This window comes from Mobula birostris, chromosome 16 (assembly GCF_030028105.1).
Source record: "Mobula birostris isolate sMobBir1 chromosome 16, sMobBir1.hap1, whole genome shotgun sequence".
NCBI classification, from domain to species: Eukaryota; Metazoa; Chordata; class Chondrichthyes; order Myliobatiformes; family Myliobatidae; genus Mobula; species Mobula birostris.
Window position 1 is genome coordinate 2,528,165 of NC_092385.1, and position 20,003 is coordinate 2,548,167.

The 20,003-nt window shown below is 46.1% G+C and overlaps 1 protein-coding gene across 1 annotated transcript in view; it reads right to left on the reverse strand.

The window, feature by feature from the left end:
* Positions 1 to 924: 924 nt before the first annotated feature.
* Positions 925 to 20,003, reverse strand: part of LOC140211300 (laminin subunit beta-2-like) — a 135,532-nt gene continuing 116,453 nt past the window's right edge. Inside the window, exons 22-28 of the mRNA XM_072281010.1 lie at positions 18,921 to 19,124; positions 13,787 to 13,931; positions 12,708 to 12,915; positions 10,118 to 10,259; positions 4,957 to 5,133; positions 3,639 to 3,798; positions 925 to 2,418 (exon numbers count right to left, since the gene is read on the reverse strand). Coding sequence (XP_072137111.1) covers positions 2,282 to 2,418; positions 3,639 to 3,798; positions 4,957 to 5,133; positions 10,118 to 10,259; positions 12,708 to 12,915; positions 13,787 to 13,931; positions 18,921 to 19,124 — 1,173 coding nt within the window. The 3' untranslated portion in view covers positions 925 to 2,281. The remainder of the gene's footprint in view (positions 2,419 to 3,638; positions 3,799 to 4,956; positions 5,134 to 10,117; positions 10,260 to 12,707; positions 12,916 to 13,786; positions 13,932 to 18,920; positions 19,125 to 20,003) is intronic.

Consider the following 20,003-nt stretch of genomic DNA (forward strand, 5'->3'; position numbering starts at 1 on the left):
GAATTGCCAAAGGTAAGATAATTCTTTCCAATTGTTAGTGAAAAGGAGATGCTGACCCTTCCCATTTGAATAATCTCTGTCAATGTCTGATGTTTTTCTAATAAAGGCAGAAGCAAGACTGAAATAACAAACCTCATCACTTACTCTGAGTTAACCAATATTGGGGTCGATATAAAGTTTTGCTTGAATTGACTACAGAGGTGCAAAAGATTTGGAAAAGAATATTTCACTTGTGTATTTTCCCCTCCCTACTCCTCTGTCACACCAAATTTTAAGACCTGACAGAAGTCTTGGGATATTGGATTTGATTAAAGCTTGCCTTCAATGATCTATTTACAGATTACAACAGGACATTGACAGGATGCAGAGCTGTGCATTCAGTCTGGAAAACTGTGAAGTGATCTACTTCAGAAAGTAAAGCTTGAGGGCAGGGTATTGGATTAATGCAAAGATTCTTAGCAGTGTGGAGGACCAGAGGGATCTTGGGCTTCACATCCACCGATCTGGCAAAGTTGCAGCATAAGTTGATAGGGTGTTGTGAAAGTATATTGCCTGTTGCCTGGGCTGGGGTCGAAGCACTCGGCAGAGATGGTGCTCGGTGTCGGAGGGCTGGTCGGAGGCTCAAAGTTTTCGGACGGACTCGAGTTGGCTGTGGTTGGGTGCTTCCAGGGTGCTGCATCAGCAAGTTTGCGGCGCTGGAAGCTCATGGTAGGAAGAGAGTTTCTCTTCCTTCTACCGTCTGCATGAGATGGTGGAACTTTCGAGAGACTTTGAGACTTTTTTATTACCATGCCATGGTCTGTTCTTTATTAAATTACAGTATTGCTTTGCACTGTTTAACTATATGTTATAATTATGTGGGTTTTGTCAGTTTTCTTAGTCTTGGTTTGTCTTGTGTTTCTGTGATATCATTCATGGAGGAACATTGTATCATTTCTTAATGCATGCATTACTAAATGACAATAAAAGAGGACTGTGTGTCCTCATAATCTAATATGAAATGTTGGCCTTCATTAGTCAGGGGATTGAGTTCAAGAGCTGCAAAGTCATGTTGCAGCTGGAAGAACTCTGGTTAGACCACACTTGGGAGTACAGTATTGTGTTCAGTTCTGGTCGCCTCGTTATAGGAAGGATGTGGAAGCTGCAGAGACGGTAGAGAGGAGATTTGCCTGGATTAGAGAGCATGTCTTATGAGGGTAAGCTGAGCAAACTAGGGCCTTTCCCTTTGGGGTGAAGGAGCATGGGAGATGACTTGATAAAGATGTATGAGATAATGAGGCATGATTCGAGTGGAGAGTCAGAGACCTTTCCCCAGGGTGAAAATGGCTAATACAGGGGTGCATCATTTTTAGCCTGAAGGTCATCCTCGAGCAAGGTGTAGCACCTGCTTTGACCCTTTCCTCTCTTCAGGATCACATGAAGCCATGGGGGCAGGTGTTGGATGAGTAGCTGGTGTATATCACATGTCCTGACACCAGGCAGACGCTCTCTGAAGAGTGCTGATAATGGCTGGGTTTACTTGTCTTACAGAGACACTGCCCAGAAGGCGCCAATGTCAAACTACTGTTGTACTATTTGCTAATAACAATCATAGTCAAAGACCATGATCGCCCATGTCATACGACACAGCACATAATAATGATGATAATTTTAAGGTGATTTGAGAAACATATGGGGGGGATGTCAGAGGTGTTTTTTTTTACACAAGGTGGTGGGTTTGTGGAATGCCCTGCCAGGAGTGGAGGTAGAAGTAGATACATTAAGGACATTTTAGAGACTTGTAGATAGACACATGGATGACAAAAAAATGGAGGGCTACGTGGGAAGGATTAGATTGATCTTGGAGTAGGTTAAAAGGTCAGCACAATATTGTGGGCCAAAGAGCCTGTACTGTGGGCGACATTGAAGCTAGATTTTTACAGGGCTGTTGGGCTGCTTCCACTGTTTCACAGCTGAATTAATCAGATTGTAGTTATAGAGCCGAACAGCATAGACACACTCTTCAGCCCAACTGGTCTATGCCCTTTAAGCTGCCCATTCAAGGTAGTTCCATTGGCCTGTGTTTGGCCCAAACTCCTGGATTTCCCTGTGTTTTCAGGACACCTGGGATGCCAGAGGGCTTGTGTTGGGGCAGTGGGGTGGGGGGTGGTACATGCACTGAAGAAAATCCAGAATGTGATGAGGCATTGTTAGTCCGCTGTGTAAACATTACAGCTGAACAGCTGGGTGCTTGTGATACTGTCGATACCCTACAGGCTTGGTTACACACACTTATCGTCATTCACTGGCAGGTGTTGTAGATCTGAATCTGCAGGTTAATGGCTTTTAAAATGTCTTTCATCTTCTCCTCTAGGCCGTCCAGCTGTCGCGCCTTCTCTTCCAAAATCTGCTCATTGGCTTCATACTGAATCTCAAGAACTGTTGGATGGGAGAAAATTCAGCCGGTTAGGGTTGGAAGAACAACGAACCGCAGTCTTACCACATAGAATCGACACCAAACAATATTTCTTGAAGAGAATAGGACCGGTGCCCAGAAGCCTCATCAACAGCACGCCTCAAGGAGTTAAGAGAGACAGTAAGGTGTAGAAAGAATTCCAGAGATCATGCGGCTGGTATAATGCCATAACAGTGCCAGTGACCCAGGTTCAGCTCTTGCCACTGTCTCTAAGGAGTTTGTACCTTCTCTCTGTGACCATGTGGCTTTCCTCCACATGCTCCAATTCCTTCCCAAAATCCAAAGATGTATGGGTTAGTGGTTAGTTGGTTACATGGGTGTAATTGGGCAACATGTGCTCATTGGACTACAAGGGCCTGTTACACTGCTAAATCTCTAAATCAAAATAAAGATTCCTGCCGAGATGGTTGCAAAGAATTGAGAGTCAGGAGTACACCAGGTTCCAGAATGGAGCGACAGCAGAGACATTGAATTATACATCACACCTCACCTCATCCATGCTGGCCAAGGTCCTGACCTTGTCCCTTTTCCCAGAGTTTCTTTTAAACCTCCCCATCCAAAGATTAAAGATTAGATTTATTTGTGACACGTACATCAAAACATACAGAGAAATACATTCTTTATGTCAACAGCCAACACAATCTGAGGATTACACCAGCCAGTAAGTGTCACCACACCTCTGGCACCAACACAGCATGCTCACAACCCGTATGTCTTTAGAATGTGGGAGGAAACCGGGGCACCCAGAGGAAACCCACGCAGTCATTGGGAGAATGACAAACCCTTTACAGACAGCAGGGAGATTGAATAAGGTCACTGGCACTATAATGCATTACGCTAACTATTAAGCCAACCACAGGTCTGTCCAAATGTCTCTTAGATGGTGCGGTCTCTGTTGTTTACAGTGAGGGGTACGGACAGGGTGAATGTTACCCTGGGGAATGGTGAGGTCTGTGCTGTTTACAGTGAGGGGTATAGACAGGGTGAATGTTACCCTGGGGAATGGTGAGGTCAGAACCAGGCCCTTTAACCACTGTCCATGACAGCTATAACGTCTCCTTCTCAGTGAAATCCTACCAGTTCTCAGTGCTTAGCAGTTACCAGAACTTGCATGAAAAAGGTCACAAACAGGTCACAATTCTGGCTTTGAAAGTACCACTTTTAAGATGTGGTATCATCTCACCACTCAGCCTCTTCAGCTTGTCCTGTGCATCCCTCAGCAGGTCCCTGGCTTCATCCCGAAGGTGCTCTGCCTTGTGCTTTGCGCTGAAGACCGTACCACTCTTCCGGTCCACCAGACCATGCACCGTTTTGTACTTGTCTGTGAGAGGACCATGCAACATCTGCAAGCAAAACCAAGTATAATCCTGAGGTGTTGAAGGACAGAGAAAGAGCAGATGGTCTGTCAGGACTATACGCTCTTCCCCCTCAGCACTGTCCATCCCTGTCCACAACCATCTTCAGGTGCATTCACAATGAGGTCACCTGGGTTGTGGGCACCACCAGCTGGGAAGGAAGTGAGAAATCCCTCCCCGTTCGTCAGTTTTAGTAGATGTAAGATGGGTGCTAACTGACCTTGACTTTCCTGCCCTCCTCAAGGGTTTCACTGATAAAGAGTACCGACCCAGTTTTTCTCTCGAGGTGATAATGCATCATTTTTGTGTTAGACTCAGGACCTGACTGGTACATTGATAGGATCAGTGAGAAAGCTGATCACAACAATGTGCAGTCAGCCCTTTTGTAAGTGAGATTTCTTATTTTAAAAACATACAATACATCTGAGAGATGCAGTGAGAAGAATACAGTATGGTGGATTCCACCTTATGTCCACCATAGAAAGCAAGTTTGCAGGGCTGACTTCGGGCCAGGCTAAAGCAACGGGGAACACGACAACCATTCCTTACATCTTTCTGCACTCTACCAGGTTCAGGAACAGTTATTACCCTACAACCATCAGGCTCCTGAACTAGCGTGGATAACTTCACTCATCTCAACGCTGAAATGATTCCACAACCTACAGACTTGCTTTCAAGGACTCTACAAGTAACACTCTTAGAATTATTTACTTATGTATTACATTAATTCATGCACAATTTGTCTTCTTTCGTTCATTGATTGTCTGTTTTAACTTATGTATAATTTTCCATTAATTCTATAGTATTTCTTTATTTTCCTGTAGGTGCCTGCAAGAAAATGAATCTCAAGGTAATATATAGTATTTTGATAATAAATTTACTTTTAACTTCTTGAGTTTTTAAGGGTTACTGTAATTTCATTAAAGGAGTAGATAAGCTTCCTCAAATCTAAACTGTTGGTCCCTGCACTCACGCTAACGGCAATGGTTTTAATGGCTTTAACCAAGTGAGGACACACACCAAACAACGGTGGGGTCACAGGAGTCACCAGAACAGGAGATCAGCAGCTCAATGTTCCCACCAGCTCACTTGGTAAGAGCTCCCCAGTCAGTCCACAGGCTGAGAGTCTGCTCTCTTTGGTTGTACCTGTTTGGCCTCATTGGCTTTATCCCGTGCTGATGTAGCTGTCCCTACTGCCTGGGATGCCACCAGGTTATTGCTGGCTCGTTTCATTTTGAGTGCGTTGATTCCATTGTCAAGCTCTGTCAGCCGGTCCATCGCTTCCATCAGCTCCCTCTCTGCACTCGCTGTTCTGTTCCGGATCTGCCAGAAAGTGGGAGAAAGGGACCAGCTCACCATCAGTAATGCCTTGAAGTAGTGTACACAACACAGTCCATCACAGGCAAAGGCCTCCCCACCCCTGAGCACACCTACAAGGAGCACCGCCACAAGAAAGCAGCTTCCCTCATCAAGGACCCTCACCATCCAGGCCATGCTCTCTCCTCTCTACTACCAACGGGTAGGAGATACAGGAGCTTTAGTTCCCACACCACCAGGTCCAGGAACAGTCATTACCCCCTCAATCATCAGGTTCCAGTACCAGCACTCACCTCAACTCCAAAGTCAACATTGGATCCTCTCGGGTCTACTGTCAAGGATTCTATCGTTCATGTTCTGTTTGCTTGTTTGTTTATTATTTGCACAATTTGCCTTCTTTGAAACATGGGTTGTGTCAGTCTTTGTTTATGTATATTTTTCATAAATTCTATTGTATTTCTTTATTTTCCCGTCATTCCTTAAGGTCGTTATCGCTGGGGGTGGTAGTGGGGATAACCCATTAAGTGCTCCCAAAAAGCCCCTGACAACCAAGTCCAGCTCCTGCCCTTCACGTACGGCTTAGCTAGTAAACCCAGCGGAGCTGTTTCTACTGACAGGAGCAGGAACAAAGGCAGGTTACTGGTGTCTTAAAACCAGTCACTTCGGACAGATGGGGCTCGTCAGCCGTGGTTGGCAGCTCATTTAAGAGAAGGGAAGGAAAACTCCGATCTCAAACCCCCGCTGCCTGGCATCTATACCCACTCTTGGGGAAGGCCTTGGGAGTAAACCCTGAGGAAACAGTCCAGATCTGGAGACCCTAAAGCAGTCCTATGCTGAGTTCAGTGCTGACTGGCAACTCCTGTGACGCTGCTGGTACCAAACTGTATTGGTCTCTGCCGTTCCTTTGGGTTTATGGTTTATCAGATGCGTGGAGAGGGGGAGCTGGGTACAACAGCTCACTCTCCATATGGTAATGCCCAGGCTGGTGTATTTGGACAGCCAGGATGCCACTTCCATGGTGGACCCTGCCCGACGGAAGCCTTAGTCACTTACTCTTTATATTCTATGCCTGCAAGAATATGAATCCCAAGGTAGTATTCAGTGACCCACATGTACTTTGATAATGTTTACTTTGACTTTCACAATGGGTCAAGAATGATGAGTTCAGAGAAGGACATAAAGATATGGAAGGCACTGGCGTGGAGGGCTATGAACAACATGAAGGAAATCTGGAAGTCGAACCTGACCAGAGGGCTTAAAAAGAGGATTTTCATAGCAGTCATAGAGTCCATTTTCACGTACGGACGTGAGACGTGGACACTCACCAAGACGATGCAAAAGTCTCTAGGTGGTTGCTATACACGAATGCTCTGGATGGCTCTTGACGTGAGTTGGCAACAGCACAAGAAGAATGTTGAGCTCTATAACAACCTACCGATGCTCACCATTAAAATGGAGGTGAGAAGACTGCAACTAGCGGGGCACTGTCTACGCCACCCTGAGCTACCTGCCAGCCTAGTCATCATATGGGAGCCCAAGCACAGGAGGATGAACCCTGGGCGCCCTCCCAAGACTATGGTCAACACGGTCCTAGAAGGCAGCAGTGCAGCTAATGTAGATGAACTGAACACACTGATGAGGGAGAGGGAGAAGTGGAGAGTCCGTCATTGTGCCCAACGCTGGCCCCCTAGGCCTGAGTCGACGTAGTAGTAGTTCACAATGTGCTCCTTATCTCAGTAACTCCCATTACTGGTGAACAGTGGGGCCAGTGAACAAGGTCATCGGCAGAGCAGGCAGTACAGCAGACACAGTGAGGTGTCCTGGATAGTGCAGTCAGCACACCAGCAGGTGAAAAGATCTGAATTATCAGATAGTTTGAAGCTGCTGATGAGAGGGGTGCAGTGAGGCAGTCCCCAGCTTACGATAGGGTTCAGGTTCTGACAACTCCTCGGAGATGGGAAATGCATATTTGGGAAACGGCTGTGATGAGAGAGCAAGCAGAATCCTAATCCGAATCAGAATTAATATCACTGGCATGTGTTGTGAAATTTATGTCAGTAGTATATTGCAATGCATAATAATGAAAGAAATCTATAAATGACAATAGGAAATAAACATAAAAATTAAGTCGTGCAAAAGGAGAGCAAAAAAAAACTTGTGATGTAGTATTCGTGGTTTTATGGACCATTCAGAAACCTGATGGCGGAGGGGAAGAAACTGTTCCTGAAACATTGAGTGTGTGTCTTCTGGCTCCTGCAATGAGAAGAGGGCATGTCCTGGGTGATGAGGGTCCCTCGTGATGGACGCCGCCTTTCTGAGGCATTGCCTTTTGAAGATGTCCTGGATGCTGGGGGGGCTGGTGCCCATGATAGAGCTGACTGAATTCACAACTGCCTGCTGCTTTGCCCAATCTTGTGCAGTGACCTCACCATACCAGACTGTGAAGCAACCAGTTTGCGTTGTTGCTCAATGAATAATATACATGTGAAGAATCATATAAAATATTTCTTCTTTCACATGTATTGTTCTTTGAGTTGCAGAGAAGTGGGAAGAGAGGTGGACAGGACAGTGGGAATGTCAGAAAGGAGGTGAGGCCATGGTTGCTGAGAGCTTAGAAGAATGAGGGGAACCTTATTGAAACCTATTGAATGTTGAAAGGCCGAGATAGACCGATGTCCCTTTAGAACAAGAGATGAGGAGGAACTTCTTTAGCCAGAGGGTGGTGAATCTCTCGATTTCATTGCCATAGACAGTTGTGGAGGCCAAGTCATTGGGTATAATTAGTGGAGGTTGATAGGGTGTCAAAGGTTACAGGGCGAAGGCAGGAGAATGAGGTTGAGAAGGATTAGCCATGATGGAATGATGGAGTAGACTTGATGGGCTGAATAGCCTCATTCTATTCCTATGTCTTATGGTGTTATGGGATGAATTATTGGGGCCGTTGGAGGCTGATAAAGAAGTGTGATGTGTTGCAAATACAAGGACAGGATGTGCTACTGAGGGAAAAATCTAATAATTTTACCAGGATGTTGCCTGGATTAGTGAGCATGGGCTATAATGGGAGATTAACTGGACAAACTTGGGCTGTTTTCTCAGGAGTGGCAAAGGCTGAGGGGAGACCTGATAAAGTTTTATAAGATTATGAGAGGCACAGAGAGAGTGGACAGAGAATATCTGTTTCCCGGGGTTGAAATGTCTAACACCAGAAGGTGTACATTCGATTTGAGAGGGGGTAATTTTAGAGGAGATGTGAGGGGAAGTTATTTTACAGAGCGTGGCGGGTGCCTGGGATGCACTCTCTGTGGTGGCGGCAGAGTGAGATACATCAGGGACAATTAAGAGACGTTAGATAAACTCGTGAATGTCAGGGAAATGGAAGGATAGGGACATTGTTTGGGCAGAAGAGATTAGCTTATGAATAAGCTCTTTCTGGGCTTCCAGCTGGGTACAGGTATCAATTTTAACCAACATTTTGATGACAAACTCTGCCATTTTCATCAGGGATGATTATGTTTAGTTGGCATTTGGATGACTAATTGAATTGGTTTGGCACAGCATTGTGGGCCGAAGGGCCTGATCCTGTGCTGTACTAGTCTATGTTCTAAAACCAGAGGCAATATCACTGATGGAGTCTGCCTATAAATAGGTTAAATGAGTTTACCTTAGTTACATTTACAGTTAAAATCTTCTCTTGCATATACAAAAACATTCCTTACTCAGTGCATTGAGGTGGAACAAGAACACAGAATCAAGTGTAACAGCTACAGAGAAGGTGCAGTGCAGACAGTCGGGAGGGTGCAAGGTCACAAAGTAGATTGAGGTCAAACGTCCTCTTCTTGCACGAGGAAAACATTCAACGGCCGAGGATAGAGGCCGTCCTTGAGCCTGCTGGGACGTGCTTTCAGGCTTTTGTATCATCTGCTCAACCGGAGGGGGAGAAGAGAAAATGCCCAGGGTGGCTGGGTCATTGATCATACTGATGGCTTTACTGAGGCTTTGAGAAGTGTAGACAGACTCCATGGAGGGGAGGCTCGTATCTGTGATGTGCCGAGCTGTGTCAATAACTCTCTCAAGTTCCCTCTGCCAAAAGAGGAATTTCCCAGTGGCCCTCCATTTTAATTCCTATTCCCATTCCTGTTCTGGCATATTGCTCCATGGCCTCCTGTTTGCTATGATGAGGCCATTCTCAGGGTGGAGGAGTAACATCTCATGTTCCATCTGGGTACATGAACATCGATGTTCCCTTCTGGTAAAAATAAATGATCCCCCTCCCCTCTTCTTCCATTTCCCATTCTGGCCTCTTACCTATTCTCCATACCTGCCTATCACCTCCCCCTGGTGTCCAACTTTCTTCCCTTTCTCCTATGGTCCACTCTCCTGTCCTGTCAGCTTCCATCTTCTCCAGCCCTTTATCTTTACCACCCACGTGGCTTCACCTATCACCTTCTAGTTATCCTCCCCCTCCCCCATCTTTGTATTCTTCCTTCTTCCTTTCCAGTCCTGAAGAAGGGTCTTGGCCCAAAATGTTGACTGTTTATTCCTCTCCAAAGACGCTGTCTCACCTGCTGAGTTCCTCCAATATTTTGAGTGTGTTGTCTTGGATTTCCAGCATCTGCAGAATCTCTCGTTTTTATGAGTTGCCTAAACAAGCTTGATACTTCCAGATCGGATGCTTTCTCAGGTGCATTGATAAAAATTGGTGAGGGCCAAAGAGGACACGCACAACTTCATACAGAAAACAATTAAGATACAGGAGTGAAATCAGGGAGCAGATTTTAACAGACAAGCATTTGTAGTTTGGGACTCTTCATTGAGAAGGTGTGATTCTGAGTTTCAGTTAAGTTGTTTAATTACTAGATGAAATGATTTTTGTTGGGTAGCTTTATCAGAGATTGGGAATTAAAAACGGTTGAATGGAACACTTTGGGGAAGGGCATGCCTGTGTTCTCTGGTCAACCTGGCGAGGATTATATCGGCAGCTCCTCCTCACCCCATTCAGTGTCTGGTCACTCTCCTCGATGTCTCCCTTGGCTTGTCTGATGGCTGTTTGCGCAGCGTCCTGAGCTCGGGCTGCCTCCTCTAGGGCTTGCTTCACCACCTCAGCCGTGTTCTTCACGTTTTCCGCACGGCTCCTTGACAGGAAAATAAGCAAACAGTCCAATGCTCATTCCCAGCTCACAAAAAGTGCCAGAGAGAAACAGAGAGACAGAGAATGCCATGTTTTGGTACATGGGGAATGTAAGTGTTCTGCACACACAATAGCTCACATCTCCTGCTGCGACCTTGGTGTCTTGCTGAGCCTCTGACTGCCCCTGCACTAGTCAGAGTCACAGAACGCTACAGCACACAGACAGGCCCTGCAGACCTCCTAGTCCGTTCCATCCTGGTCTTCTGACTCGTCCCATTGACCTGCACCTGCACCATCCCTCCATACCCTATACCCCATTGGGCCTCCATGTACTGTACTTATCCAAACTTCCCTTAAATGTTGAAATTGAACCCACATCCACCATTTTCACTGGCAACTCATTCCACACTCTCACCACCCTCAGAGTGAAGAACCTGTAGTTCTCTGCTCTCTGATACTATCTCCCGTTGATTCCCTCTCTCCCAGCATGGGAGTGGCTGAAACAACCAAGCAAAACTCCTGAGTGACAGGGATAGCTGCATCATTTAATCTGGGTGCTGGGAGTGCACCTCTCTCACCGTACCTTCTCCTCACCTGTCACCTGTCTTCCCTCTGGTTCCACTCCTCCTTCCCTTTCTAACATGGTCCACTGTCCTCTCCTATCAGATTCCTCCTTTACAGCCCTTTACCTTTTCTACCCATCTGCTCCCAGTTTCACACTTCATCATCCAGCCTCCCACCTAACCCCCTCCCCTGGTCTCACCTATCACCTGCCAGGTTGTACTCCTCTCCCTCTCCCTAACTTCTTCCTTTCCAGTCCTGATCAGAATCAGAATCAGCTTTATTATCACCGGCATGTGGCGTGAAATTTGTTAACTTAGCAGCAGCAGTTCAATGCCATATATAATATAGGAGAGAAAAAAAGCATAAATAAATAAGTAAATTGAATAGATTTACTTATATTGAATAGATTAAAATCGTGCAAAAACAAATAATATCTACTAAAATAGTGAAGTAGCATTCACAGGTTCAATGTCCATTTAGGAATCGGATGGCAGAGGGGAAGAAGCTGTTCCTGAATCACTGAGTGTGTGCCTTCAGGCTCCTGTACCTCCTACCTGGTGGTAACAGTGAGAAAAGGGCATGCCCTGGGTGCTGGAGGTCCTTAATAATGGACGCTGCCTTTCTGAGACACCACCTTGAAGATGTCCTGGGTACTTTGTGTAGGCTAGAACATTTAGGCTAGTACCCAAGATGGAGCTGATTAAATTTACGACCCTCTGCAGCTTCTTTCGGTCCTGTGCAGTAGCCCCTCCATACCAGACAGTGATGCAGCCTGTCAGAATGCTCTCCACATATCATATATAGAAGTATAGTCACTGTCTTGCCTTCTTTATAGCTGTATTGATATGTTGGGACCAGGTTAGATCCTCAGAGATCTTGACACCCAGGAACTTGAAACTGCTCACTCTCTCCACTTCTGATTCCTCTGTGAGAACTGGTGTGTGTTCCCTCACCTTACCCTTCCTGAAGTCCACAATCAGCTTTTTCGTCTTACTGACAGTGAGTGCCAGGTTGTTGCTGCGACACCACTCCACTAGTTGGCATATCTCACTCCTTTACACCCTCTTGTCACCACCTGAGATTCTACCAACAATCGTTGTATCATCAGCAATAGATGGTATTTGAGCTATGCCTAGCCACAGAGTCGTGTGTATATAGAGAGTAGAACAGTGGGCTAAGCACACACCCCTGAGGTGCGCCAGTGTTGATCTTCAGCAAGGAGGAGATATTATCACCAATCCACAGATTGTGGAAGTCGAGGATCCAATTTCAGAGGGAGGTACAGAGGCCCAGGTTCTGTAACTTATCAATCAGGATTGTGGGAATGATGGTGTTAAATGCGGAGCTACAGTCCTGACATAGCAGTTTGTATTGTCCAGTTGGTCAAAGGCTGTGTGAAGAGCCGTTGAGATTGCGTCTGCCATTGACCTATTGTGGCGATAGGCAAATTGCAATGGATCCAGGTCCTTGCTGAGGCAGGAGTTCAGTCTCGTCAGGGTCTTGGCCTGAAACATCAATAGTTTACTCTTCTCCATAGATGCTGCCTGACCTACTGAGTTCACCAGCGTTTTGTGAGTGTTGCTCTGGATTTCCAGCAACTGCAGAATCTCTGTTGTTTATGACTAGACGCTGGTTTTCCCAGTTTCGCCGACACTAGTAGATGAATGGCAGGAGCTGGAGAACATTTGAATGTGGACTTTCTATGTGAACCTTCCCTGTGGATATTCCACTGTGGATCTACTGTGTGGAGGTAGCATGTGGACATTCTCCTGGAACCTACCATGTGGATGTTTCCCTGTGGACCTAAAATGTGGGCGTTCCGCCGCAGACCTACCGCGTGGGCGTTCTGCTGCGGACGTAAAACATGGACATTCTGCCATGGACCTACCTTGCCCTTCTTGCATCCTGAAGAAGCTGACTAGCTCTCCTCACGTCATCTGCAGTTTGATCCAAGATGTCATCCACATTGGATAAGCTGCTGACCTTGTCCTTGATCTCCTCTGCAAGGTGACGGATTTGCTGTGGGGAGGCGGGGATCGAGAGCTTGAGCACCTGACTGGCCACCATCTCAATGCTGTCGGGGTCCGCACCCTCCTCTGTGGAGATACAACACAGAACAGAGAACATTGCAACACTGAACAGACACTTCAGCCCACTATATTGTGCTGATCATTTAACCAACTCTAAGATCAATGTAACCCTTCCCTCCCAAATAGCCCTCCATTTTCCTATCACCCATGTGCCATAGAGTCTCTTAAATGACCCTGATGTATCTGCCTCTACCATCACACTGACAATGAAATCCACACACCCACCGCTCTACCTCTGACACCCCCACTATACTTTCCTCCAGTTACCTTAAAAATATGCCCTCTCGTAATATCCGTTGCTGCCCTGGGAAATCGGTGCTGGCTGTGTCTCTTATCACCCTGTACACCTCTACCAAGAGGTGGGTTAAAATGAGGTACAGAATAAGGTAGTTTATGGTCTTAGTGCAGAGACAGCTGCAGGCAAGCCCAGATTTATAACTATTTCTCCTGAGTGTGCAATACAGCACAGGGAAGAGTATGTTCGTGCATTTTGGGAGATGAAATAAAGACATTGACTTTTCTAAACAGGAAGATAATGCAGAAATCAGAGGTTAGGATTCCCAATAGGTGTAAGTCAGCTAGAGTGGGCCCTGTCACCACAGGCAACATAATGAGGCAATTCTGCTGCCTGCAGGACATTAATTATTGATTTCCCTCCATAGATGCTGCCTGACCTGCTGAGTTCCTCCAGCATTTTGTGTGTGTTGCTCTGGATTTCCAGCACCTGCAGAATTTCCTATGTTTAGGGCATTAGTGATCAGATGCCTCTCCAATCATGGCAGTGTGGCTCCCTAGAGCACCAAGGGTTAGTATAAATCTTTATCACCACATGCAGTGATGGATTATAACTTTGACCCTTGAACGCACTGTGTCTTACGTGTGAGGAAGTTTCGGATTTGATTGATGAGGTTACGGAGTTCTTTGTTAGAGTGACTAATCCGTTCCCTGGCATCGTTTGCTTTGTCCAGGGTCCCCCGAGCTCTCTGCTTTGCTTCATTGGCTTTCAGCTTAGCCAGAGCAACCTGCAAGTGCAAGATCAGAGAATGTTACAGATCAGGAGACCATCTGCCTGTGGTCCAAGATGTGCACGCTGCAACAATGAAACCTGCTCGCCACAGAATGGAAACCTGCCCTTCAGCCCGTGGAGACAATACTAACCCATTCATACTAATCCACACAAAACTGCAGAGAGTCATGGACACAGCTCAGTGCATCACGGAAACCAGCCTCACCTCTGTGGGCAACACACACAAAATGCTGGAGGAACTCGGCAAATCAGGCAGCTTCAACGAAGGAGAATAAACTGTCAAATGTTCCAGATGAAGGATCTCATCCCTAAACATCCACTGACTAGTCCCCTCCATGAAAGACGAGTTCCCCCAGCATTCCATACATGCTCCAGCCATCCATTTATTTGTATAATTTCACATTGTTTGTTTAGTTATGCACAATTTTTCATAAATTCTGTTGTTTTTATTTAGTTTCCCATAAACGCCCACAAGAAAAAGCATCTGAAGGTATTATTTGATGACATACACGCACTTTGATAATAAATTTACTTTGACTTTGACATGGAAGTTGTGCAAATAAATAAATAAATAATACTGAGAACAGGAGCTGTAGAGCCTTGAAAGCGAGTCTGTTGGGTGTGGAACCAGTTCAGTGTTGAGGTGAGTGAAGTTGTCCACACTGGTTCAGGAGTCTGATGGTTGTCGACTTTAATAACGATTTGGTTGACGATAGAGGTGGTCTGATCACTGAGTTTGTAAATGACACCGAAATTGGTGGAATTCTGGAGAGTAAGGAAGACTGTGAATGAATTCAGCAGGATGTGGACCATTTGGTAACATGGGCAAAGACATGGAAGGTGGAGTTAAATCCACCCTTTAATCCAGATGTGTTGCACTTTGGAAGGTCAAGTGCAAGAGGAAAGTGTACAGTGAATGGCAGGACCCTCAGGAGCACTGATGTCCAGAGGGATCTCGGGGTGCAAGTCCACATCTCCCTGAAAGGGGTAACACAAGTGGATAGGTGGTGGGGAATGCAGATGGCATGCTTGTGTTCTTGGTTGGGACCTTGGGTAAAGGAGTCAGGAAGTCATGTTGGCCTTTGGTCAGACCACATCTGGAGTATTGTGTGTATTTCTGGTCACCCCTTTACAGGAAGGGTGTGGAGGCTGCAGAAGAGGTCCACCAGGATTCTGCCAAGATTAGTGTATTAGCAATAAGAAGAGGTTGGACAAAGTCTGTTTTCTCTGGAGTGTTGGAGGCTGAGCTGGGGCTGAGAGAAAGATATAAAATTAAAAGATGCAGAATTAAATGCTATCTACCCATAGCAAATAATAGATATAGCTACATGGTTTTAAAGTAAGTTTGTGTGTGTGTGTGAGAGAGAGTCTGAATTTGTGTGTGTAAGAGTATGACTCTGTGTGTGACAGATTTTACTTTTTGCACAGAGTGCCAGCCCAGACAATGTGGGCCAGAGGGTGCTGTACTGAACTGTTATGTGTAGAGTTTCAGATGAGCTGGAATAGAGAGCCTCGTCTTGAGAGCAGATTTCTGCCACACCTGGACAACAGAGTGTTGAGGTGGTAAAACGTGAAACTGTCCATTTGGGCAGGAAGGAAGCATAGCATGGAGGGAGAAGGAAGAAATCTGGCATGCAACGGGTCTCCCAGTACACCATTCACAGAGACTAGTACACAGGTTGAATTAAAGGAGCTAATAATGTCATCAGTCAGTGCAATAGTGAGGTTCCGTTTCCATCACAAAGGCTGGAGCTGAGACCACATCGGGTGTATCTGGTAGCGCTGATCTCCCTATTTAAAGGTGTTCAGGTTAATTGTCAGTGTCAAGTAGGATGTGGGATGTGAAGTTTGTTGTTTCGTGACAGCAGTGCAGTGCAAAGATGTAAATATCTATCAATTACAAAATAATAATGTAAAAAGAAAGCAATAGTGAGGTAGTGTTCGTGGATTCAAGGACCGGTCAAAAATTTGATGGTGGAGGACAAGGAGCCGTTCCTGAATCATTGATTGTGGGTGTTCAGGCTCTTGTATGTACGTCCTCCCTGATGGTAGCAATGAGGAAGAGCGTGTCCTGGATAGTGATTTGTGCACTGAAAGAAGTTCAGAAACATTTTCTGGAGATAGGCAATTTGTCTCATGAGGAAAGAGTGGTTAGACCGTGTTTACGTCTGCTTGGAGAGAGAGAGAGGGTACTTGACCGAGAGTGATGCTGACGGATGTTCAGAGGGCAGGTAAGGTGTATGTAGACTGTAAGACCATGAGATACAGGAGCAGAATTAGGCCAACTGGCCCATCGAGTCTGCTCCACCATTCCATCAAGGCGGATCCCAGATCCCACTCAACCCCATACACCTGCCTTCTTGCTATATCCTTTGATGCCCTGACCGATCAGAAAACTATCAACTTCCACCTTAAATATATCCATGGACTTGGCCTCCACCACAGTGTGTGGCAGAGCATTCCACAGATTCACCACTCTCTGGCTAAAAAAATTCCTCCTTACCTCTGTTCTAAGGGTCACCCTTCAATTTTGAGGCTGTGCCCTCCAGTTCTGGATACCCCCACTATAGGAAATATCCTCTCCACATCCACCCTATCTAGTCCTTTCAACATTTGGTAGGTTTTAATTAGATTCCCCCACATTCTTCTAAATTTCAGTGAGTACAGGCCCAAAGCTGCCAAATGCTCCTCACATGTTAACCCCTTCATTCCCAGAGTCATCCTCATGAACCTCCTCTGGACTCTCTCCAATGACAACACATCCTTTCTGAGATGTGGGGCCCAAAACCGTTGACAATACTCCAAGTGCAGACTGATTGTCTTATAAAGGCTCGGCAATATCTCCTTGCTTTTATGTTCTATTCCCCTTGAAATAAATACCAACATTGCATTTGCCTTCTTTATCACAGACTCAGCCTGTAAATTAATCTTCTGGGCGTCCTGCACAAGGACCCCTAAGTCTCTCTGCACCTCTGATGTTTGAACCTTCTCCCCATTTAGATAATAGCCCGCACTATTCTTTTTACCAAAATCATACATTTCCCAACACTGTATTCCATCTGCCGCTCTTTTGCCATTCCTCCAATTTGTCCAAGTCCTGCTGCAATCGCATTGCTTCCTCAGCACTACCTACCCCTCCACCTATCTTCCTCAGCACTACCTACCCCACCACCTATCCTCGTATCATCTGCAAACTCTGCTACTAAGCCATCAGTCCCATTATCTAAATCACTGACAAACAATGTGAAAAGTAGGTGTCCCAATACTGACCCCTGAGGAACACCACTACTCACTGGCAGCCAACCAGAGAAAGCCCTCTTTATTCTCACTCGCTGCCTCCTGCCTGTCAGCCATTCCTCTATCCATGCCAGCATCTCTCCTGTAACGCCATGGGATTTTATCTTGCTAAGCAGCCTCGTGTGGCACCTTCTCAAAGGCCTTCTGCAAATCCAGTTACAAACCATCCACGAATTATCCTTTGTGTCTCCTGCTTGTTATTTCCTCAAAGGATTCCAACAGGTTTGTCAGACAAGACTTTCCTTAAGGTAACCATACTGACTATGGCCAAAGTGCCTTCAAGTACCCCGAAACTACATCCTTAACAACGGACTCTAACATCTTCCTAACCACTCAGGTCAGACTAACTGGCCTATAATTTCCTTTTTTCTGCCTCTTTCCCTTCTTGAAGAGTGGAGCAACAAGGATGGAGAATTAGGGGTCACTGTTGAAACACAGGGGCGCTGATTTGAGACGGAAGATTATGACATATTATCTCTCGGCGGTAGAGGGTGGGTAACGAAGGTTCCAAAGTCTGGAACTTTCTTCTGCTAAAGGCAGTGGGAGCAAAGCCTTTGATACTTTGAGAGATAGACAGCAGGATACCCCAGAGGTTCAATAGAGGTAGATGGCATGGTACAGAGAAGATGCAGGAGAGGTTTGGTGGAGCTAGATGGAGGTAGGGTAGCATGGCAGACGTAGGTAGAGCAGCATGAGCACAGCAGTTAGTGTCACACTCTACAGCAGTTCAATTCCCATCACAAGCTATAAGGAATTTGTACGTTCTCCCCATCGCCTCGTGCATTTACCTTGGCTGCTCCAGTTTCCTCCCACATTCCAAAGGCGTACTGGTTAGGGTTAGTAAATAGTGGACGTGCGACGTTGGTACTGGAAGTGTGGTGACGCTGTGGGCTTCCCCCGCCGATCTTCAGACTATGTTGATTGTTGACGTTAATACAATGTATTCCACTCTATATTTCCATATACGTGTGATAAGTAAATCTAATCTTTATCTATCTTTAAAGACAGATTCTTGACGAGGGGTTACCAGGGGACATTGAGGTTACAATTAGATTAGCTGTGAGATCAGTAAGTGGGAGGACAGGCTTGAACGGCCAAGTGAGAACCTCCTGCTCCCGAGGAGACTGAGGTCCTTTAACATCTGCCGGACGATGCTGAGGATGTTCTACGAGTCTGTGGTGGCCAGTGCTATCATGTTTGCTGTTGTGTGCTGGGGCAGCAGGCTGAGGGTAGCAGACACCAACAGAATCAACAAACTCATTCGTAAGGCCAGTGATGTTGTGGGGATGGAACTGGACTCTCTGACAGTGGTGTCTGAAAAGAGGATGCTGTCCAAGTTGCATGCCATCTTGGACAATGTCTCCCATCCACTACATAATGTACTGGTTGGGCACAGGAGTACATTCAGCCAGAGACTCATTCCACCCAGATGCAACACAGAGCATCATAGGAAGTTACTCCTGCCTGTGGCCATCAAACTTTACAACTCCTCCCTTGGAGGATCAGACACACTGAGCCAATAGGCTGGTCCTGGACTTATTTCATAATTTACTGGCATAATTTACATATTACTATTTAACTATTTATGGTTTTATTACTATTTATTATTTAGGGTGCAACTGTAACGAAAACCAATTTTCCCCGGGATCAATAAAGTATGACTGTGACTGTGACTGTGACTGCTCACCTTCTGGAAGAGTTCCTCCACCTCATTCATTGCTTTCTGAATCTCCTGTTCTGACTGCTGAGCCCGGCCAAGGGAACCGTCGGCAACCGCTACCGCCCCTTCGCAGCTGAGGCCCCCACACCGCCTAGTGCCGTCATCATCGTAGCAACCGGCCCCACCACACGGGCTGTCCAGACAGGGCAGATCTCCAGGGGCACCACACACCTGCAATGCAACAAGCAGTCATGTCAGCACCAAGTACCACGTGAGAACATACCCACTGCTGGGGACATGTTCCTCAGAAAAATGAAGCACTAGTGAAGAGCCATTGACGGTTGGCTGAATTGCACCCATTTGACCAATTGACCTGTCTTTGGAATGTGGGAGGAAACCAGGGCAGGCAGAGGAAACCCATATTCTTATGGGGACAACATACAAACAAGGGGGGGAATTGAACCTGGGTTTCTGGTACGGTAGAGTGTTGTGCTAACCCTAACCACAACGAAGAATGGAGGCCGAAGGGCCTGTACTGTCATGTGCTCCATGCTCTTTATTCTAAAATTGATGGAGGAAGACCTGGTTCACACGGACAAAGTCCCACATGTCAGTCTGGTCCAGAAGGTTAGTGTACATGGAGTCTGGTGTGTTTTCAAATTGGATCCAAATCTAACTTGGTGATAGGATAGTGCTAGATGGGTGTTTATCTGCTAAATGTGGAGGCTGCTGGGGAGGACAACTCTCTCCTTGTTTTGTCAGTAAGGAAGACCTTTCAGAGGCAGAGACGGTATATGTTTGAATAAGCTTACCCATTCTTTTTCTAAATAAGGAATAGAGATCAAGCCTGTCTAACTGCAAGGATTCAGCACACCATCTCAGTGACACAGTGAGTGGGCAGTAGGAGGCGGTCTCCCAACAATGGCCAACATTCAGATTTGGAATGATTTATCACTTGTACATCAAAACACAGTGACATATGTTATTTGTATAAATAACCAACACACCCAAAGATATGCTGGAAGTCATGCTGCAAGTGTCGAAATATTCTGGCACCAACACAGCACGCCACAATGCTCGGGAGAACAACACAGAACAGAATGAAACAGA